Genomic DNA, 23,350 nt, shown 5'->3' on the forward strand with positions numbered 1-23,350 from the left:
TGTCATTAAGAATTTGGATTTTTAATGGGAGGATTTGGGTCCTGTTTCAGGTTCTGCCTCAAGACTCTGTATATGATCTTAAGTGAGTTTCTTCAGGGCAATATCCCCAGAGAGCATCGTTGAAATAAGAATTAGGTGCCACAATTCTTTCTCTCTCGGCCTGTGACACAGCTGTAATACATCCTAATTCTGATCTAACTTTTTCTGGTATGTTTAGATGTATTTTTTTTTCATTGTCTGTTTTGGCAAGTCCAGTCTTGAACTGTCTTGAAAGTCTCCTTGACCACATGCACTAAAATTGTGAGTAAACAGTTCACGGAAGTTCAGCTGTGTGAATGGAGATGTGTTCTTTAAATAAAATAATGATGGTGCCATTCAAAGTTACAGCTTTCAATGTAGCTGGAAGATGGGGAGGTTCTCATTAGCTGATCTGAAGGCTGAAAAATAAATGTAATACATTAAGTCAGCTTTATAACCTTCATTTTTTGTGGATAAGATGGTGAGATTACTTTCTTTCTTTCCTTTTTTCCACCTTTTTTGTTTTAACGTGTCTGAGGAACAGCTTGTTAATTACAGCTAAATCCTAATGGTGCAAGAATCCAAATCAGCCTCAAAACTCAGATAGTCCCGCACAGTCATCAACTGCTTTTCTCTTCTTGTCTTTGTGTGCATGGATCCCCATGGATTGTTTTATGCCAACACTAAATCTCTCCTAGCAGGTTCCTTTGTGATGGCTGCTGGGAGGCCCTGGGGAAACCCAGATGTGTCCTCATGGCCACCACCCCGGGGTTGGCTTCATGTGACACGTTTGGCTGGTTCTGGAGCAAGTTCACAACGTCAGTTCTGCACCTGGGGCAAGTCTTGGTGTCAGCAAGGCTGAGCTGGCAGCAGTTCGGTCTCGGGTGAAACGCAGAGCAATTAAATGCTTTTGGTGAAAACCCACATTGCGTGTGAAAGCAAAGCAATGGGTTTTTGAGGCCATCGGTGGTGTCAGCGCAGCCCGTGCTCCTCCCTTCACAGAATCACAGAATGTCAGGGGTTGGAAGGGACCTGGAAAGCTCATCCAGTGCAATCCCCCCATGGAGCAGGAACACCCAGATGAGGTTACACAGGAAGGTGTCCAGGCGGGTTGGAATGTCTGCAGAGAAGGAGACTCCACAACCCCCCTGGGCAGCCTGGGCCAGGCTCTGCCACCCTCACTGAGAAGAAGTTTCTTCTCAAATTTAAGTGGAACCTCTTGTGTTCCAGTTTGAACCCATACCCATTGTCCTATCATTGATTGTCACCGAGAAGAGCCTGGCTCCATCCTCGTGACACTCACCCTTTATATATTTTCCAAAGGTTAACGTGCAGATGGGATGAAATCAGGTTGTGTGACACACGGGGTGATGCACGGTGGAGCAGAGATGTCCATGTGATGCTGGGAAGTGCGTATTTGGAAATTGCTTATGTGCAGAGGGAGTTGTACGCACAGGCTGGCAAGCACTAACGTGACACCTCGGTGGAGAAGATAAATGTGGCGTTAAAACACAGCGGGAGGGGTCGGTCCGGTTGAGCATGAGAAATGTTAGCGTGGCTGGACGAGTTCCTGGGGAGACCCATCTGATATCCTCCGTACGGCCCTTGTCAGCACCCAGCAAGATTGATGGAGCCTCGCGCGGTCGAGGGCACGGCTGCTGGGAGCGGCGGGCAGGGCATCCCCCGGGATGGGACAGTGAGCAGCTCGGTGTGGTTTAAATTAGAAAAGCGGAGGAGGGATGTAACCGTACAAATAAACAGAGGAGTCTATGAACAGGTAAAGTACCGGCTTAGAAATGAATAAGTATAGACTGGGCTTGAGTAAATTTAGGCTCAAAGCCTAAGCACAAATTAAAAAATGCTCGTGATGAAGCAGAAGTTGCTCTGTGCACTTGGGTTTATAGGAAGCTCTAATGAAAGGTTTGGCACGTACCTTGTGGGGGGGTTGTCTTCACTGTCCCCATGGCTGACGTGTGAGCACGGCGAGGAGGTGACGTCTCACACCTGCAAAATGAAGCCACATGCTGTGAAGATGTGATTCATGACCAAGGCTAAACAGGCAGCGCCCAAAGATGAACACCTGATGCTCATTAGGACTTGCTGGAGAATGGCAGGAAGGTTCCTTGTATTTTTTTAAGTCATTTGAAGAGTAAGACGAAGAATAATGCGTGCCTACAAAAAGCCTTTCCCAATCTGTACAGATTTATGGGGACTCCTCCAAAGGCTTACAGCTTTTTCCACTTTCTCTGCCTTACACGTGCAAGACATTCTCCTAAGTAGCCAATAAAAGCTAAAATTAAAAATAAAAAAGCCTCTTAAAAATGCACACTTGTATATTTAATGCTACTCTTTAATTAAAAGTTGCAATATTTCCTCCTGAAGGGTTTCAGGAGTTTTGCTGTCACAGATACGTCGGTATAAGCAGGAAGCGGACGGTTCCCTGGGGGCCAAACCGGGAGCTCTATGGAAATCAAGTCACACTATACCCCGGCTGAAAGCGAGGGCCGCGCTCACGTTGCAAACCAGTGGGGTGCATTTGGGCTGCAGAGAGGGAAAGGTTTGCCGTCACCCTTGCAATCATGGAAAAATCAGCAAAGTATGTGCCAGGGTGCTGAAAATCCAGCCGGCGTTTCCTTCACTGCACTTTTCTGTTGTTATTTAAGCCGATGCAACACCATCTGCTGCCTTTTCCCCTTTTAGGTGCTTCTGATCATAAGTGGCAACCTGAGTTTCCTGAACTGGCTGACCATGGTACCCAGCATCGCCTGCTTCGACGACGCCAGCCTGGGGTTCCTCTTCAGCTCGCGGCGAGGGGCGGTGAAGGAGCGGGTGGTGCAGATGCAGCTGCAGGAGGCAGCCGGGGAGCAGCTGCCACCGCGGTACGGTGAGTTATTCCCAGAGCAGGAAAAAGCTGCACAGTGAAGTGTTTGGTGTCCTTATCTCAGAAGCCGTCATCTCCTCCTGGAGCAGACATGGGTGGGCAAGGAGATGGCATCAGGTAGATGAAGTTCTCAGGGACATGGGTTAGTGCCAGGGTTAGGTTAACGGTTGGACCCATTATCTTGAGGGTCTTTTCCAACCAAAATCATTCCATGATTCTATGACTCTGCCAACCTTAAGCAAGCAATGTGGACTTGCACAATTTATCTTGTGATTTTTTTTTTTTTTTACCTTTGATATTCTTTTGTTGGGGTCCAACAACTCTCACTCACCGGGAGAGAGACCTGGCTGCTGGGAAAGTGAGTCACCATACCTGAAGGGGTTTAAAAGATGTATAGATGGGGTTCTCAGGGACATGGGTTAGTGCCCGGGTCGGGTTAACAGTTGGAGTCGATGGTCTTGGGGGTCTTTACCAACCAAAATGATTCTGTGGTTTTATGAAAGTGGCCGTTCCCCGTTCAATGTCCTGCTTGGAGAAGGCGAGAGGAGCAGCTGCTCGTGGGCGCTGCCACAGTGGGGAGCGAGATCCCCAAAGCAGAAAGGAGATGAACTCATGTTCATACCGTGAACATGGAAAAGCATATACAAGGGATTTTGTAACTGAACAAAAGGGGTCAAAGTGGCTGATTTTTCCTTCTGAAGGGAGTTTTCAAGCAGCCCTGGTCCAGAAGATTGCCTGCACGAGCAACGCTGGGATATTTTTCATGGGGCTGCATAACAGATGTAGAGTTGTGTTTGTAGCATTTTTATGAACCGCTTATAAGCAACAAATTGCCTATAATATCAACAATAATCACAGATGCTCATTTTTCAATACACTAAACATCTGTCAGAAGAATGAAAAATGCCAACTAGACACATCATCTGTCTCTGGTTGTCTCTCATCAACCAAGAAATGCAGCTTATTAACCTAAAGCGTTAACTCCAGCAAGGCTAATGAAGTTTCATTGAACTCTCTGTGTCTCCTGTCTTTTGCTGGCAGAAATCCTTAACAGCTTTTCCCCTCCCGTAGCTTCGCTTTAGAGGCTGTGAGAGCCTTGAGCTTTCCTACCAACTGTATTTTTGCATCCAGTCCCAAACCACACTCAAGTCTCACCTTCCTTCTGGAGGGGAAGCCAAAGGGCGACTCTTTGCTGTGGCACTCAGTGAGTCACGGTGAGGGGGAGGTGGATCCTTTTTTTGAGGAACTTGCTCCTTTTCTGTGATGTTCTCCAGAAAACCTTACTGAGTCAGGGTACCCAAGTACATACAAACATACTCTGGAGTGAAGTGTCCCTGTTCTGGGCTTTTAAAAAGGGATAATCCATAAGTAAAGGGTAGGATATCTGTAATATTCTAGGTGAACTTGGATTTCTGCATATTCTTTCTGCTAACAAAGCAGAAGCTGTTGAACTGGCAGTGATGGACTCTGTGGCAAGAGGTTTAGAGGAGCCCTCACCCCTGGGTCACTGGAGCAGAAGACAGGAGGGTACCAGCCATGCCCCGCTCGTGACCTGATTTTACAAGGTTCTGGCCACATCCTTGAAGTGCGTGTGTGTGTAATTCCCACCGAGACCTCGAATTCCCATTGCTCGTGCTCAGCTCCTGCCTGCTTCATCCAGATCCCCTTGGCTCGTGTCCCATGCTCCTTCTCCAAGTCTTGCTCCATCCTTGCTATGTTGAGGTTTTTTCTTCTCTGTATTAAACCCTTTTTCTCTGTGACTGAGTAGCTGTGACCCCAAGGGCATGGTGACCATCACCACCTGCTGAAGGACAAGCAGTCGCTGCGTGGCCATAAACTGGGACCTGCTGAGCTGCTGATGCTGGTGGAGGGCTCCGTGTCTGTGCCTGCTCTTCAATTACAGGCTGGGAAGTTCAGCCCATATAAAAGATGAAAAAAATGCCCAACAGACTCATACAGCACCAGGGACAAGGGGAGAGATCTCAGCGACCTCCTTTCCAAATCAAATGATTCTCCAGAAATGTTCTCAGACTAAACAATTATTAATAGCTTCTGAGAGAGGTTCAAATAAACATCCCTCTCCTGTAGAGATAAGGGGGAAGCTACATGCAGTTGCTTTGAATTGGATCCTTTGGCTGTTCATGTTAAACAAATTTAAAAGGGCCATAAGGGTAGGAGCCCCTCAGAGGTCACTTGTGCTTATTTGTCTGGTTCCCAGAGGTCGCTCGTTAGGCTGGAATCCAGCCCAGCCCTGCTCCTGCAAACCCAACGCCGAAGCGCTGGTGAAGCAACATGCATCTCAAACATAAATGATAAGCAATAGAGATTTGCAAAAGGAAAACGCGGTTTGAAGGGAGCTAGTGAGCAAGCAGGAGGAAAATACCAGAAATAAGCCCGGGCAGCGGGGAGGAGGCAGGAGCGGAGCCGTGGGGAGCTGGAGAGACTCCACGCACGGCTTACAAACCAGGAGGGCAATTTTGAGCAAGGTGCAAGCGCCAGCTGTGTTTTTTCCCCTATATTAAAGCAATGATTAATCTTCACATTTTCCACATTTTTCTTTTTAGCCCTTTCTCAGACTATTTAGAGAAAGGCAGATCTTTGGAGCGATAGCATGTGGCCCTCGGCAAGGTCAGGGCGATTATGGTGAAGGGTTTGTCAGCCCCTGAGAGCAGCTGTGAGCACCCAGGCAGGGTCCCGCAGCTGTGGGGGGGTCAGGCAGGGGATTTGGGGGAACAAAACCCATCACCAGCGGTGAAATCACCTTCTTCTGGTCTGCTTCTAACAGGCTGCTACGTCCGCAAAGTGGTGAACATCTCCTTGGGCCTCCTGATTGCCTATCTCAGCATCCCTGTTGTCATAAACCTGCTCAGTTCCAGACAAGTCATGAACACGTCATTCAACCCTCTCAGAATAGTGAACACCTACGGAGCTTTCGGGAGGTAAATAGATTTTAATGGCACGTCGTATTGCTCTGCTCCTCTCTGCTGTATAGTCCGATAGTCCGTCTGTGTGCCTTAAACCTAAACAGAAATCCTTCCAGTAGACTTGGAATATCGATTTATGAGAAAGAAGGAGAAAAGGAGCAAGTTTCTTTCCCACTGAATTATAATGTATTTTCTTTCAGCCGCTTTTAGTTAGCTCGTTATATTGATGTAGCAAATGTAATAGCAGGATGAAAATATCCATAAAAGAGTTCATCCAGTGGATAGTCTTCACCAGCACCAGCCCACTTTATTTATGGGGAACTTCTCTTCCCCTGCGTGCGTTTTCTCTCCCTCATGTAAATATTCACATAAGCTATTGGGTAGCAAATTTTAGGCCAACAAAAGGAAGTGCTTTTTCCAACGAGTGACTTGGGGGATTCATTGCTACAGGAAACTGTGGAGACGAAAGTATAAATGGCCTCAAAAAAGAGCAAGACAGATTTAGAGGACAGGCCCAACAGCAGTTTGGCTGCTGCCTTTAGCTCAGGAAATCCCAGTTACAGCTTTGAGGTGGGACTGGACAAGGGAAGCGTCTCCATCCATGTTTGCTACCAGGCTGGGTTTTAAACATCCGAGGCTGGGTTTTCTGAGGACAGGTCACCAGGTGTAGGTGAGCCGTGGTTGGGGTCACCATCACCGTGCTCGTGGCCCTCCCAGCCTCTTCCTGACCACAACAACCGAGGAAATGCTGAAAAACAGGAATTTCAACCAAACAGCTTACCTCAGGGGCAACAACAGGGCCGGTCTTCTCTGCATGGACCTCTGGCTTTGCCACCACCTCGCCGTGGTGGCCATGGGTGTTGTGCAGAGGTCCGGGATGGGTGGGATGTGCAGCTCTGGGGTTGGTGGTCTCTGAACAAGGGCCCACAGGACAAGCCAACGGTAATTAAATAGGTTTTAAAAAAGGCGAAGCAGGGTGGCTGTGGGGATGCTGAAGGCTGGCCGAGCAGATGGTGAAGGGGAGGAGCAGGTCTCGCTGTGAGCGCTGGAGATGCTGAGGACACATGGAGCACATCAAATTTTCTCAAATAGCAGAAATTGCTGTGGAAAGAAATAAGTTAGAAAAAAAATATTAAAAATATCAATGCTAGTTGTGGAAAATGCTGAAGTTTCTGCTTTTTTTTTGAGAGACGGAGAAACAACCCCTTTGAAGGCTGGAGTGATGAAGCTACGGGAGATTGTTTTCTTTGGGTTGTTGTTCTTTTTCTTCCTTAGTCTATGGTTTCTGTTTCAACAGTTACCAGAACCTAAAGAGCATGTGATGAAATGCTGCTGTAATATGTTTGTAATTCCAGCCTATGTAAACCAATAAAAAGAGGATTGCAGCTTATAATGAATATACGATTATGTGAAACTTGACATATTTTGAATCACACAGTAGGAACATACTTTTATTAGTAATTTGGTGTCCCTGATTTACAGTGTGTTTCTAACCATTGGGCAGCTGGCCATGGCTCATAACTCAGCCCAGCGTATAATATGGGACTTGGCTGGAGAATCCAGAAATCTGTTAAATGTAGGTAACAATTAGAAGCGGAGATGTACAGCATTCCTTGGGTTGGAAGCATCTATCGCTGGAAGCCATCAGGAGAGAAGGTGGAGGCTGCGTGTTTCCAAACTTTCGGTTTCTTGGGTTGAAGGAGGAAGGACCAAAGTAGTAAAAAAGTAAAGGAGTGTTGGGAGCTGGACAGCTTTGATAGGCAGAGTTCCGCAGTTACGCGTTGGTTATGGAAAACAGCTCTCCAGTGCAGGCGAGCGTCACTGACAGGTCATTGAGAACTCGGTGAGGGTGTTTTCACGTGGGCTTTCCATGACCTGCAGAATTTGCAGTCCCCGCTGCTCTACCACCCTGCCGTGCAGGGTCCAGCCAAGCAGCAGAGCCTGCCGTGACCTGCCGTAGGGCTGGCCTGCTTTTTAACCAAGTTTTTATACATCACCTGGGCACTGGGGGCTTTTTTGTTTTCATTTTCTGCTTTTCGTGGCTTGGTTTGCATTGGCTTATGCATTACCTTCTCCTCCCCTTCCTCTTGCTGAGTAATAGCTCCATGAGACCTGTCTTCCAGCTGGGATGGTGAAATGTTTGGGGGTGTAGAGATGCTGTTAATGATGCCCCAAGTGTCATCTCCTGGGAGTTGCTCTGTATGGGGCCACCCACTGCCCCAAGGCTCAAGCAGCTGTGGCCAGTGGACCTGGGCTCATTGCCAGCCTGTCCTGCCCTGCCCCTGTATTTTTGCACATGGCGCATGCTAAAAACCTGGAGATGATGGAGTTGTGTTTTGTGACCATGTCTTTCATCTCTCTTTCCTCAAATAGTCAGGAGCTTGTAGTCAGAGACCTCTTGTATCATGGGAGTCAACAGAGTAACAGAAACAAAAGTTTCCTTCAGAAACATGGGACAAAGAGAGAAGTTGGTGCAGGTTGAACATACTCACGTGGGACTTGGGAGAACTCATATTCTCTCCGTGTCTTGGGCAAGTGCTAGGCTCTGATTTGGAAAGACAGACCCCTCGATTTCAGTAGGAATCATATTCTTTAGCCATCGTCCTTCCTTGGATTGGCACAACCACAGGGTGATAGAGGTTCTCTGTACCTTGACCCACCAGGATCCACCTGCACCGTGGGGCCATTGGGGCAGTTGAGTGTTGACTCTCATGAATTAGCATTTTCCATGACTTGTGACAAAAACCAAGCTCATGTTGTGTCCCACAGCATTACCAAGGAGAGGACAGAAGTCATCCTTCAGGGGACATCCAGCCTGGATCCCAATGACCCCGCTGCTGTCTGGGAGGAGTATGACTTCAAATGCAAACCCGGGGATCTGAAGAGGAGGCCGTGCTTCATCACCCCCTACCACTACCGCCTGGACTGGCTGATGTGGTTCGCTGCCTTCCAGGTACATGCCTTTGGGTGTTCAGAGACCTGGACCAGGAAAAACAATTTGTATGAATTTACTATGTGTTGGGGTGGGCGGGTGGATATTTGAAGCCCTGATGAAGTTAATTGTGTTTAGAAAAAAGAAAAAGAAAAAAAGGTTGTATTCCTAAAGGATGTCTGCTGCTGGTGTAATGAAACTCTTCGAAATTTTATGTGAGGCTTTTTAATTGTTTCTCAGCAATAACAAGAGTTCAAGACATTGAGAAAGGCCCTGCAGAAGCTGCCTCGCAGGGGACTCACCCCTTGGACCTTCTTGGGGACACCCCTGGGGACACCAGCAGTTGCTTCCGCTGCCCACCTGCCTACGTATGGATGTAGGATCCCTCAAAATATTTTCCCCACATGGCGTCAGCAAACAGGTGACAGCCATAAATCGAAAAGAGAATAGGGGAGGACAGGCTTGTAAAATTAATTCTTGTATATGTTTTAGCCTATTCTGCAAAATTTTATTTGTGTGAATGTGAGCACTTGGACCGGGTTTTACAAAACGTGGGCTTACAGCAGTGGCATGAGGCAAACCCGTCTCACATTATCACGGGCTTTTCTCTTTGTTCGTGTGTCCTCCCGGCGTATCCTCTTCCCTGCCCCAAACTTCTCTGTTTGCTTTCTTTGTGGTATTTTCGTTTAGGCGCCTTTTGGATTCCTCAGCGATGACATAACCATCGCTATGGTTTTATATTTACCCCGCTAGTTTTTGTGTGCTGGAATTTCATTTAATCTGCATTAGGTATGCTTATCCCTCAGCAAGACGACAGCAAAGGTTAAAACTCAAGCCAGCAGCGGTGCCCAGTGTGACATAAAGGTGCAGAAGGTTGAATGGGAGCTGTTGGTTTAAATCTGACTGTATTTTGGGAGGGCTCCGGCAGCAATGAAGAAATTCAGCTCATCCCACCAAAGGTTGTGTCTGCAGGGGAGAGAAATGTTTCTGAGATGAGAGAAAGGCTGTTTGTTTCCAGGGCAAGAACATCCCAAAGGCTTTAAAATACAAAGTGATCTCAGGTTTAAAACCAAAGGAGGACAGGAGGAAGATGAAAGAGCGCGGCCTCTTCACATCTTTATTAAAAACGTTTAATTCACTGCAAGGTTCCCCCAAGTGTCTGTTCGCCTGGACTCAGGGGGCTGCTGCCGTGCGTGCCCGCCAAGGTGTCTGTCCATACCGGCTCATTAGCGCTAATTAGCACAGAGGGTCTCATTGTGGTGGCAGGAGGTGGGTGCCCGAGGTGTGTGTCAGCGCTGGGGCGGATCTGTCACCTCCTGCCGCAGTGGCACCGGCTGGAGATGAGTCCTGCCATCCCATGGGTGTCCACCACCCACCGCAGGGCTCCTGTCGCTGGGGACGTTCCCATGGCCCCCCCGGTGCACACAGGTCTGCGTGAAGCAAGTTCAGATCCTGCTTAGAAGAAGTATTAATAAAAAGTGCAGAAAGGGGAAAAAAAAAGCCCTTCTGAACAGCGGGAAGGACTGTCGTTGGAGATAATGGGAAGGCAAGTAGCCTGGGCACAGCAGCGAGCATTCACAATCTGGATGTCTAGGCATGTAAATACCTGCTTAAGTGTGGAAGTAAATCCCGTTTGCAGAGGCCGAATATGTGTTTGAAAACAGTGAGCTGTGTGTTTGGTGCTGGCTGTCACCTGGGGAAAGCTGTCTGTCCTGCCATCCCCCCACCACAGCCGCAAGTCCCCATCGTTCAGGTGATGTTCAGCTGCAGAAAGGATGAGAAACCAGAAGTCAAAACCCCAGAAGACGTTTGTGAAGCCAGGCAAGTTTTGCAAACACCATACAGTAGTTTATGGAGTCCATAAAACCAGGTTACTTCAGCCTCTGGATTAGATTTAATATTTTTTTTCAAGTTCTGGATTTTTTCTGTGCCACCGCTCGCCATCTGCCCCATCACCTCCCGAGCAGGCGGCCGCAGGGCTGGTTTTGCGGTTCGTTGGCGGTGGCCAGGTAAGGAGCTGACATATCCAGCTCTGACAGGCTGCAGAAAAGCCGGGGACTTGGGGGGAAGATATTTACCATCCCTTTGTGCTGCTCCTGACAGGTTCCTCTTTGCACCTCATCACCGCTTGACATACGACGCCTTCCTCTGCTCGGGCTTTCCTGCAAAACTTTCCACCTTGGCTGTAGCTGCAGGGTTTGCTTTGAAGAGCCGGCGCCCGGGAGAGCCCTTGGCACGGCTGGCGCGGCAGCGGGAGGAGCCGCCGTGCTGCTCCACCTCTGAATTGCGATTTATTAGTTGACTGCCTCTTAATTACTGTTCCAGTAGCGCCGTAATTACATGTAATGTAACATGGCATTATTTTCCAGGAAACAATTTTCGTGACGTTAATTTTATTATCTAAATATAATATGCCTTTTCACTTGTCTTCTAAATCCCCTCTTTGTTTTGTATGTCTCGACATCCCGAGGGTGCTGTAGTTCTGAATTGGAGCCCTTCATTTAGTTCTGGCAGGGACATAACCCATCCAGAAACATGTCTGTGTTGCTTCTTCGCGGCTGCAGAAGGGGAAAAGCTCCCACGAACCTGCAGCAATGTGTGGAAATCTGTGCAACCCTTTTCAGTGGTTTCTCAGCAGTCACCTCGGGGACCACGGTTGCTCCATCACCCTGTCACCTGTCTGCAAAGTGGGCTGGGGTGGCCTCGACAAAAATGTGTCTGTTGGCCAAGAGCTGATGTTCAGGTGTTTCTTGTTGAGGTCGGATGCTCTGAATCACCTACATCCATCAAAGCGATTTAAACCAATGTCCGAGCCAACTTGATGCACATTTTTAAGAGGAGCTGCTTCTAACTGGAAAGAACGACTCATTACATTTGCAGAAGCCACCGAGCTGTGAGCACAACCGAGGACAAAGGTCTAAAAGCCTGGCAATCTTGCTGGGTTTGGTGGGGACGGGATGGAGCAGAGCATCGTGCCCCGGGGAAGCTGCTGGGGCTGAGCGTGCATCACCAGATGAGCACACTTGTGAAAAAGCATCATGAGAAGGCAAATGTGATGATATACGAGCAGGCATTCGGCGTGCATGGTGTCACCCTCCCACGACCCTCAGCTGAGCACCCAAATCAGGAGAGATGCAGCCAACCGGTGAGGGTGCGGAAGAGGGACCCGCGGGAAGAGCAGCTGCAGAACCTCCTCCCGTGGCAGCCAACGAATCTGCGCTGGCGTCTGGATGTCAAAACAGGTTTGGAATAGGTGAAAACCTACCGCAAAGGGCAAAGCAGCAATCTGGCTTCCGCGTCCCCATGGAGAAGTGAGGAAGTAATGGATGAAATTGCAGAATATGATTTAATCTCAGGAAAATTCAGGTTAAGCATTAGGAAAAACTTTTCGCCCCTTGAAACCTTATTGTGTTAGTGCAAAGACATCCTGTTTTTACAGGAGCTGGAGACAAATTGTTAAAGCTTTGTCTGTCTTCCAGCTACTGATGGCAACACTTGTAATTATTCGACTTCTCATTTATGGTGGGTATTTGTAGAAGGCTCCCAGCCCAGCCATCACAGCCCAGAACAGAGTTCTGCTGTGCTGCTGGTACAAAAAGTGTTGCAGGCAGATTTTGGCAGGCCATGGGTGGATTCAGCATCGTTAATAAATAGCAACCAGAAAACAAAATACTGCTCATAGTTTTGGGGCTTCGAGTTAGTCACTTTTCCTGGTAGCGGGATGTCTTGGACTTTACAAAAGCCAGTTATTTATCGTCCCAAAGATTTGTTCTTCACCAGTGGGCAGCACTGGGAAGCCTCCAGTGCCCTGAATAAATTAAATTCAAAGGGAAGGCTTTTCCCCTCTTTACTGTGGCATGAAGGTTATTTATTCTGCTTGAAGACTGCATTGGGCCAACACACTCTTGGTGTTTACCAAATAAGGACTACTCAAAAAAACATAACAAAGCTAATGCCGTCTTCATATTGGTTTTTAAAGCCCAATATCTCGCTGCATTGTACCTTGAAGAAGCTCCACGAGTCTCTGAATGGTGGGACTGCCCTACAAGGCTCTGCAAACTGTCAGCAAAGCCACTGCAGAGCAGCATTTGCGACGCACAGAGAAGCAACGTGTGTTTTCCAGATGCAATGTGTAATTTTATAGATAAACTTCAGCTGCTTTCCAAAGAGAAGAGAGAAACATCAGCAACGGACTGATGCGCTGAGGATTTCCCATGGGTGGTAACAGGGAGTCGTGATGGAGACTTCACGTTATGGCACATGCTCTGGAAGAGCTGGGAAAAGGTAGTCCTGTTTGTAGAGAAGGCAGATTAATGTTTTTGCAAAATATTTTATTCAAGGCTCTGTTATCTCAGTCTTGCAGCCAGAAGGTGCTCACAGGAAAAAGCTGCATGGCAGCAGGATGGAGGAGGAGGTGTGGGTAACGTCATAAAACCCAAACCTCGTGCGCTGTGCACTGAGCGCAGCCTTTTACATTTCCTTTCTTCCCCCTTCTAAAAATCCAGGCCTCAATTCACTTCCCGTTTCCATTGCTGCATTCATACATTTTGGTCCATGTTCAGCGTGGAAGAATTTTATTTTCTTCTTTTAACTGCGATTCCTTGTCTCCCTGTGAATATGAAGGATTTCAAAGCCCCAGGCTGCATTCAAACTGCAGGCTGGATCGGGGGCGGACTCCCCTCTGGTAGGAATGTTGCGGTGGAAGTGCCCAGAAACCCAAATAAGACCGATAGCCTATCGTGCCACGGGCTGTATAAATACACAGCAAGACCTTGTCTGTGCAGGGAGTGATTATTGTCTACAGCGGCTATTGTGTGTCCCTGTCTAGACTCTATTCTGGAACAAAGTGACTTTTCTTTCCAAATGCAGAGGTGATACGGGAGCTATGCCAGGTGCGCGATTTCCCCATATAGGCAAGATGTAAGAGCCGGTTCCCAAAAGTTTTGCTTCACCTTTTGTTCCTCGTCCCGGACCTGCCATCTCCTCGGGGGACCTGCTGCTTTCCCAAGCATTTGCTAACAGGCCGGGCTAAGGGATGGCTTTGAGTGAGGCTGGAGAAACTGCCCCTGCTGAAATACTATCTGTTGAGGCAGACCTGCGGAGAAACGGCCTCCCTCTTTGGGAAACTCCTAGAAAGACGGGGATGTAGTTATTGGAGATAATGAGAAGTGATGTGACCTGACGCAGCCTTTGACCTTCCTTGGTTATGTAGCTCGGGGAGCGAGATGGTAGCAAATGCTGGAATATTATAAAAAAGCAAATGATTGCAGCAGTTCTGCCCTCTTTTCTATGGGAGATGGATTATTTCTCCAGCTGATAGCTCAAGTTCCCTAAACAGCAACAGTTGAAGGCAGAAGTGGAAGCAGCAGTATAAACAGCAGTGTGAATATTGGGTGAAAACATCCCGGCCGGTGGAGTTACCGCTTTCCCTCCCCGCGGTGCGTAGCTGTGACATGCAAAATGCCCCTTACGACACAGCATGGGAAACATAAACCTCCCCAACCCCTCTGTCATCCACCCTCGCACGCCGATGTGACACCGTGCAGGGCTCCCGACCATGTGAAATAATAATGCGGGGCTCCCCTGCCAAGTTTCCAGCTGTTTCCACATGTGCATCTCATACTTACCTCCTCCCGTGTGCCTGTGCCAGGACCGAGATTCAATAAAATGCCATGCTAATCCGCAGTCCTTTTTCATTAAATGACCTATTAAAGCTAGAGGAAAAGGGTTCTTATTATTATTATTTCAGTTGGGAACATGTTCCCTGTAGTACCGGGTGTTTTTAATATGTATTTTTTGCGTTGATTATGTTCTCTTCTACTTTGTTATCTCTGCAGAGGTTTGTCGCTACTGCCTCTGGTTCGCCCCCAGCTCCTTGCTGGTGCCTGACTTAGTGGTGATTTGGTTTTAAATTCTGTGAAGTTATTAAATACTTGTGTATACAAGTTCATGTATTCAAGGTGGGAATGCCATGAATGCCATGATTAGATGCTGCTAAAGCGGGTAAGTGGAGAGGCCAGAGGATGCAAAGAGTTGCAGGGAAGCCTCGGGGTGGTACCCGGGATGCTCAGGGATGCTCGGCCATCTCCCTGGGCCACATGCAGGGGGACAAGGAGCAAAGCCCTGTCCCAGGGCAGTGTTTGAAACAAGACTGGCATGGAAGACAGGGGGAGCACCAACCCGAGCACCGCACAGGGCTGAAGCCCTCGGGCTTTAACACCTCATCGCAGGTCTGCCGTGTTAGTTCACTGTGTTAGACCTAAAACCTGATTTTCGGAGGTCTTGAGTGCTGGTACCAGCTGTCAGGACAGATAAAGATGATCTGGGGAGATGCAATTGTTGCATTTCTGTGGGTCTGCACAGACTGTCCATGAACAGAGACGGGCTTTGGCTTTGTGATGAAGGTAACGTTGCTTTCAGAACCTTAACTCTGCCTGAGCTGCTTTTCTCAGGCATTTTAGTTGGATTTATAATGGGCTTTTTTGTGTTTAGGTTTGTTAGTTGCTTTCTATGCTAAAACAGAAAGAAAACTCTCAGAGAGGAGAGAGTCACGTCCTCATGGCTGCAGCTCCCCAGGATGCTCCGTTCAGGGCTGGACAGGGAGTCGTGCAGCTCGGGGCACAGTTTGTTTTGCTCTGACCAGCCATGAGGGTCACTGGTTCCCCAGTAATCCCAGTACAGGTACGGCACAGGCCCTGTGTGGCACAAGGGGAGGTGCAGTCCTAGGTTTTGGAGGACAGGAGGCAAGCGTTGAAGTGTCGGTCTGTGTCTTGATGGAGACAGAGCAGCCTGGGGATGTGTCACTGGTGCAGGGTCAGTCCCCAGCTGCCTTTGTCCTGGGCGAAGATCCAAAACCTCAAGACGAACCCAATTTGTGCGTGCATGCCCACCTTAGAGCAATGTGTGCATCTGTCCTGGCTTTTTAATTAATCCACTGGATGATTCAAGCTCTGACCCTCCTGTTTTGCACACTCAGAGATGGCAAAAGCGGAGCTCAGCGCCAGGCAAAATCCCCCATCCTGCAAACGATGTTGGGGGCTGGGTCTCGCTGGATCCGCAGACAGAGTCACCTTCCCACTCTGGGGTGTGATGCTTCCTTGGACGCAGCCCAGATCTCCTGGACTCTTTTTTTTTTTCCCCTCCCATTGCCACCGTATCACTTTACAGAGTAATGAGTTAAACAGTGCGGTCGTTAGAGCGGCTCGGCTCCTGCGTGCTCCCAGCATCGGCGACGTGCGATATCTAACCCTTCGTGCTGGGGGGATTTGCGAGGGGAGGGGCTGCACCGGGTGGAAATTTCTCACCGCAGACTTTGCCGGGGCCAGACATGTTGTAAATTTTACAAGAAAAACACTTTGCAAACCAGAAGTCCAAGTCTCATGTGCACGGAGCTGCTAATTAACAATTTGGAGACCGTGTGAGCCGGGGAGGTGATTCCTCCGTTACAGAGCCTCATGGTTTTGAATCTGGCTTTGAAGATTTGGGATCCTCCATAAAGCTCCAGCTTTGGGAGTCTGGTGATTTCTGTTGCTGTTCTTCTCCAGCTTCTCCCCAGTTTGCACCCAGGAACCTTCACGCCTCCCAGGCCCTCCTAGAACTAGCGCTTGAAATCATACAGAGCGCTTTAAAAAGGGCTCTGCAGGGAGGCACAGGATGCTGAAGCTCTGACTCATGATATTTGATCTGCCATTGCTGTGACACCTCTCACAATGTCCTTGCTCACAGCCGAGGATCCTCGGGCATCCCCGAGCCCTCGAGGGGCACGGAGTGGCTCGGGGTGGCTGGAGCTTTGACGTGAGTCATCCCATGAAACATGACATGGTCAAGCCCTTGGCAGGATGAGCTGCGCGGTGGGGCAGGACGGAAGCAGGCGGATGGGGAGAGTAATCTTTTTAAAAAGCTTAAATAACTGTGGTTTTCCTCGAAATTGCGATGAGCGCTGGGTCAGAAACCCTGCGAGGTAGAGCTGCCGCTTGATGGGCCTTTCCACCAGCATTTGGTGTTTTCCATCTCCTTTCTCTCCTCTGTTTCCCTTAGCAACGGAAATAACAAACTTTACCACTAGAAAAGATTTGCAGAGAAACTTTGCCTTGATGTTCTGCATTAGTCACAGGCGTGCAGGTACAGCTGCCGGCTTTCGCTTTCCCACAGTGTCCCCTACTGCTTGCATTAAAAAATCCATTTAGGTACACATTAAAAAAGGAAGAAAAAGAAATCTTCATGTAAGGATAAAGTACAGAAAGTGACCAGAAGGGGAAATGCTTCTTACGGAGCCTCAGCAAGAATCCGTGCGAAAAGCGGGAGATGAGAGGAGTCGTGGAGGGAGGAAAGTGCAAATTCTGCCGCTGCAGGTCGCGTGGCTGCAGGGTTATGGTATGGCGTGGGGTGTAAAGAGAATAGATTAGATTAAACTAAATAAGAGAAAGGAATGAGGAATAGAGAGTTACTTTCTTCTGTTTTCTCTCTGGTAACACGCCAGGGGAAAGCAGCCTGCTTTAAAACGATGGGCAGATCGGCATTTCAAAATGTGATGTTACTATTCCTCTGTGGAGCTTGGTGCTAAAAGAGATGATTAAAATCAAGTATTTGGGGGACAGAAGAGGCAAGAACACCTCCAGCTAGGGTAGATACTTGTAAAGTCAAAAGCTCTCCCTGCATATGCCGGAGGGTCTCAGTCTGGACTTTAAGGCATTAGGTCCCACAGGATCTGTTCCTTGCTACACCAGGACATTCATCGTTTGCTACCCAAATCGGTTGTAATCTCTCCCCACACAGAAGTCTGTAATGCTAATAACACTACACAACAAGCCCAGCAGTGCCTAACGTTTGTATTTTTCATTCCTTCCCCAAGACCTATGAGCAGAACGAATGGATCATCCACTTGGCTGGGAAGCTGCTGGCACAGGAAGAGGAGACCTTGTCCCTGATGGCCACCAACCCGTTCGCGGGCAGAGAACCCCCACGGTAAGTTCTGCCGAGGGAGCTGGAAGCACCCGGGCTCTGTGCTGTTCCTATCTGGGATGTGCAGACATGGTTTCTGTTGTTGGTTTGGGGTTTGTATTTGCTGGTACCCAGGTGGTGCATTTTCTGAGGATACTATGAAGAGCTGGTGCTCTCAGCACCTCAACGCCTTCCCAATAGGGACACAAGGACCCTTTGGTTGGCCTGTCCTCAGCAGGTCGGTGAAGGGCTCGGTGGTGCTTCTCTTGGACAGAAATTGTGGCTGCTCAAGTGGTTTCCTGCCCATCAGCTTTGGACTTTTTGCCATGGTCATCCTGCGAGCTCAGATCAAAGACAAAACAGTCCTGCAGAAATGATTGTTTGTGTGGACACTTGTCTTGGAAGTGTTTGTGTTTCAATGAAGAGACAAAGCAAACATCAGCAAGCGAAAGGCACAGATGAAAACCCCAAGGTTTTCTACAAAAGGAAAATTTTTCACAAAAGCGTCTATTTTGTTGATGAAGTTATTTTTAGCTGAGAAAACATTTTAAGGGAATTTTGGATCAACTCAAGTAATATTATGCTCTTGCTAATATTTTCCATTTGAGGTTCTTAGGATGCACTGCAAACAAGGATGAAGGTTCACAGCCCCGTGCGAAATGAATTTCCTCTTGAACCCTGCTGATGCTTTTCAGCTTTAGCCCAGCGCATCCCCCAAACCTGCTGAGCAGAAACTCCTTTTCCAGCTCAGACACTAACAACTTCCACCTTCTACCAAAGCGCTTCTTCCAAGGTGCTTTACACATCCCAAGATGGTATAAAATATAAACCCAGGGTGGTTTGTACTCTGAGCTGAATGTATGTCGGTATATAGTCTGCAAAAAAAACAGAGCAGGAGCACAGCTTGGAATATAACCACTAAGTGAATTGCACACCATCGTATTTGAGTATTTCTAATAATATTTCTAATAATGTGTCATTTCTGGGGTTCCTCAGGCATCCCGCCCCATCATATTGCACAGGCAGCTCATCAGAGCATCCATCCAGGCTGATGGGAACATAGAGGTACAGGAGCCAAGCCGGCTGTAAGAACAGTTATTTTGGGGGTTTTGCACATATTCTCACTTGAGAGCCGTTTCTCCAGTCGGTGCAGCGTCGCAGCGCGAACCAGCGGCACATGGGGCAGGATCCAGGGACTCACAGCTGCACCAGAGCTCCCGTAAACGATGGTTTATGGGTCAGGACATGTTACAGGATGGTGTCGCAATTTGTCGGGTTGCATAGCAGATCTGCTACACACAAATAATGACACCCTGGCCCTGGGCCAGGAGGGCTCTGGGGAACCTCGATTAATTATTGCTACAAAAGTCGTGCTGGGTTAGAGCGGCACAGCCCTTGCCGTGTAGAGATGCAGCTTTAATCATGTTTATGGCAGGGTTTTAGCTGTGATGAGCTGTGCCAGGGCTGGCTTTCCATGCCAGGAGCAGCACGTTGATGCTGCAGGATCAGCTGGTCGGCTTGGTGGTGTTGAGAGGAGCACGTGGAACCTCTTTGCTTTGGGTTGTGTTCCTGTCTTGGCTGTGTTTTTGCTTGGGTTTTATGGACCTTCATTTGATTGCACGTGCATTTATCAGCCAGAGTAGGGTCTGGAGGTTGTGACAGTGAGTGGGGTCTCCCGGCTGCTCGCTGCCACCCCCTTTTTGGTGGCTGCACAGCCCCACAGATGTGGCACCTTTCTGATGGCCAGGGAAGGGGCACGGTGCAGCCCCATCTCCCACGTGGTGAAGGTGGTGGGCACCTCGTTAGGCCACTAACGAATGCTGGAGCTCACAGTGGGCAGAAATCCATCCCAGTGCAAGGACTCACCCACCGGGATGCAGCAGGAGCTGGGTCCTTGGTCATGGGGATGGTGCTGGGGCATCATTGGCAAAACCGAGCTGGAAGAGCAACCGGAGAACTGGCACCATGGCAGCTCCATCTTGGGTGGGTTTAGCAACCGAGTCTCACCAAACTTTGCTCCTGTCCCTGAATCTCAGTGCTGTAAATTCACCAAGTGGCGTTCATTGCAGAGCATTCCTTTGCATTGCTTTATTTTTGTTTTAATTAACAAAAAGCAACCTAGAAGTGCTGGCTGACCCTGGGGGTTTTAGCAGAACCTGGGACCCTTAGACACTGAGTCACCCGTTTGAATGAGGTGTCCCCAGGTGCCAGAAGCCGTGACCAGCTGGTGGCTGCTGGCAATAAACGGCTCTGGCGGTTCACGGAGCAGCAGAAGCATTTGATAATCCCAGAGCTGTTTATTACCGCGTGTCCCCCGGTGCCGTCAGTGTTGCTCCTGGTACTCACTGTGACTCAGCCCGAAAACAAGACACCGCAACAGATTAAAAAAATCAAGAAAATATATATTATATCTTGCCTTCCAAGACTTTGCCAGCAACGGGCTGTGTCTCTGCTGTGCTTTCTGGCATCAGTGGTGTTAAAAAGAATTAAAGTAGTTGAACACAGGAACTCTTTTTAAAAGGAAAATAACGAAGAGGGATTTTGCCGGGTAATGCTACATCACTCCAGGTGGTGAATAGGTTTATAGTATTCTGTAACAAGTGAGGATGTGAAACGTTCAGTAATTCAAAGCAAAACTAAAAGCAAGTCTTCATCTTCATTAGTCTTTGCAGGATAACGATTGCGGAGCGCACAGAGGGCTGCAGGCAGGTCCAGGAGGTAATGACACAGCAGCGTGGATGCTGAGCTGAGCACACGCCGCTATAGATCTTGTGAACAGGGTTTGATTCATGCGTTACCCTGGTTTAACCACAGCACAGACTCTGTTTTCACTCTTTAGCAGCTATTTTATAGTAGGAAAAGATCAGGATCCAGCGCTGGTTTTATGTGTCAGCTGCCTTCGCTCTGGCATTACCTTTGCTTTAAAAGTTTTTCATGGGTCTAAGTGTATTTTTGGGTGGCGTAAAATAAAAATAACAATTTACAAATGCTCATTTTGGCTCAGACCAAAATCCAACACCCTGTTTCACTCTGGATCCCGGGCTGTGGGTCATGTTTTGGGTTTAGCAAGCCAAATCCCAACACCCTGGACATTTGGAGCCGGGTGGGTGCTCCCCGTGCCCCCCCGGCGTGCCGGGTCTGGGTCGGGTGCTGCGCTGGGCTCTCCCATCTCTCACCAGTTCCTGCTGCCATTTACATTCCTGTGGTTATTCCCTGTTTGCTGTTAACGCTTCGCCTGCGCAAGGAAACCGAAGTGATCATTTGCCTTTTTTTCCCCGTTTTTCCTGCCCCGTCCCAGTTCTGCTGGGTTGACACTCGTGGCTGGCGCGGGCACAGCGGCTTTTCACCCGCAGTTAATTCTGCTCGGGCGGGCTCGCCTGCTCAGTTTGAGGTTGTTTTTCCTTTAAGTTTCAAATACACCTTTTCTTTATTTCATTTTAAACACCCCCTTGTTGCACATTGAGGCTCCAGCGGGGCCGGCGACTGTGGCTGGGAGCTGGTGATTGATCTGCACCCTGCGATCTGGGGGCAAAAACTGGAAGAGGCTGAGAGGCAGAGAGGCAGAGAGAGGAATACCTACTTTTTAAATCTAGACAATCTAGCCATTTTTTGAACCCAGCAATCTTCACCTGAGTGCTGGATGAAGACAGCCCTCGCCTTTTTGTTATAATTTCATTTTTAGTTGTGAACAAAACCCTTAAATTTAAGCCTTCAACGGTAACACCAGGAAATAAAAGGTAATTCAGGGTGGTTGTAGCTGGGATGGTTTTGTAAGGGCATCCCCGCTCCCTTCCGTAGCTGCGTGGAAAAGAAGCTAATTTTCCTACCATATTTCCCCCCCGCCCCCTCCACTCTAAAGGGAATTTTGAGACTTAATTATTTTCATTCCCTGCTAGACTAAATAATTAGGGGAAGGGACTGTTTTCCATAAGAACATTACGCTCCATACTCCACGGAGTTTATTCTGTTAATGGAAACTCTACACCTTAAATAGCCAAGGGACTTTCAAAATGAGTTAATGCCTTCGAAATGAAATTTCTGAGACCAAAGTTTGTAGGTTTCTTTACAACTCTAGAAATTATAGTATTTTTTCAAGTGTGATAAACTTAAAATGAGAAACAGGTGACTGATTAAAAATGAGGGTATTGTTGAGCACCCAGCCTGGCTGAGTGTGAAGCTTTACTTCAAGCACGGTGATGTTTGTGGAATGTAGATTTACAAAATATTATTGTGCAGCGGATAGTTCATAAAACACCAACCGTCATAAATCTGAACGGTAGGGCTTTGGCTGAGAAATTAATAAGAGTTTAACACACCGTCATGGAAACAGACTGCAACAATAAAAGAACACAAAAATCAGATTTTGCCTACAGAAAGGTTTTTATTTTTGACCTGAAGTGTTCAGTGTCTCTGATATTAAATCATGTTCACCTAAGAACTTTTATTCCAATTATAGTAGTACTTTGTTGAAAAAGCCCCAACATGCAGCTGAAGACCTGAATTTGTAGCGGTGCTGTTCTTTATGGAGGTGGCGCTTCCTGTTTGATGCCACCTGGCTGCAGGAGGGCGAGAAGAATATCGAGTTTGGTATTGGTTTTTTATTATTATTATTCAATTGCCCATTTATTTCCCACTTGTTCTACAGCTACTGAGCTTTATATATACCTGGGGCCACCTTGTCCTGTTATTTCAGGCCATGTAGGTCACCATGGACATATGGCAGAAGGTGTAGGATGAACCGCCCACAAATGGGGGAACATAGAGTGTTACTACAACTTGATAGCTCATTAAACCGTTTGTCAGTTTTGGTGTAATTGTAGCATGTTGCCATTGTGAAATCTACTGCTTTGAAATTGGGTCCGTCTTTGAAATTGGGTCCGTCTTTGAAACTGGGCACATATAATTGGAAAGCAAACCTTTATCACCAGCTTTACAAATGTCTGATATCAGAAGGAAATGATTCCATTGTCCTGAGTGCAAGTTTAAGGGATTTTCTTTTGGTATAAACACTCTTGATGTTTCAGCATTGTCAGGGAGGACAGGGCTGGTCTCAAAGCATCGGGATTTCACCCAGGATATAAAATCGGGTTTCCAGCCACGTCTCGTAGCGGTGGCAGCTGCAGCCTGTCCCCAGAGGAATAAACCCCAAGTCGAATCTCCCAAGAGAGTCCTGAGGATGCTCCGGCTCTGCGGGGTCAGACCTTGCAGGAGCTTTGGAGAAAGAGAAGTCAGTGGCGTTGAAAAACAACCCATAAAACTGCCCTTATTCTGCAAACTTGGGCCAAGATGAATTTATGGTCCCTCCTGCTAACGGGGCTAGAATAAGCAAGAAAGCCGATGATGGAGGCTCCGTTCCTGTAATGAATTTGTACTTTCCACTGCCACTTGCTCCCTGATTTACAGTGGAGTGGGGAACTTCAAGATTGAAAAAGAAACTACAAAAACCCCCCTCCAAATCGAAAAGGCACCCCATGTTTTGGTTTCTTTCTTCCCTCTCCCACCCCGCCTTGCCCTGTCAGGCCATTAATTCTAACAGAAACCACCAGCTCTGGGTTTTTCCCTTGAACCCCTCAGCTGTTGCAGGGAGACAGCTGCACCCTCTGGAACTAATTACAGCTGTCTAGGAGATTTAGCCCTCCATCCCAACAACTCCAA

General features: G+C 48.1%; 1 protein-coding gene across 1 annotated transcript in view; it reads left to right on the forward strand.

Moving 5' to 3' along the window:
• LMF1 (lipase maturation factor 1) overlaps nt 1-23,350 on the forward strand; it is a gene marked incomplete at its 5' end in the record, with an annotated part of 179,673 nt that overhangs the window by 152,091 nt on the left and 4,232 nt on the right. The window contains 4 exons of the mRNA XM_082064404.1: nt 2,719-2,902; nt 5,685-5,838; nt 8,593-8,776; nt 17,607-17,719. Of these exons, the coding sequence (XP_081920530.1) occupies nt 2,719-2,902; nt 5,685-5,838; nt 8,593-8,776; nt 17,607-17,719 (635 nt within the window). The remainder of the gene's footprint in view (nt 1-2,718; nt 2,903-5,684; nt 5,839-8,592; nt 8,777-17,606; nt 17,720-23,350) is intronic.

The sequence above is a fragment of the Streptopelia decaocto genome, assembly GCF_964273445.1.
Source record: "Streptopelia decaocto genome assembly, chromosome: 13".
NCBI lineage: Eukaryota > Metazoa > Chordata > Aves > Columbiformes > Columbidae > Streptopelia > Streptopelia decaocto.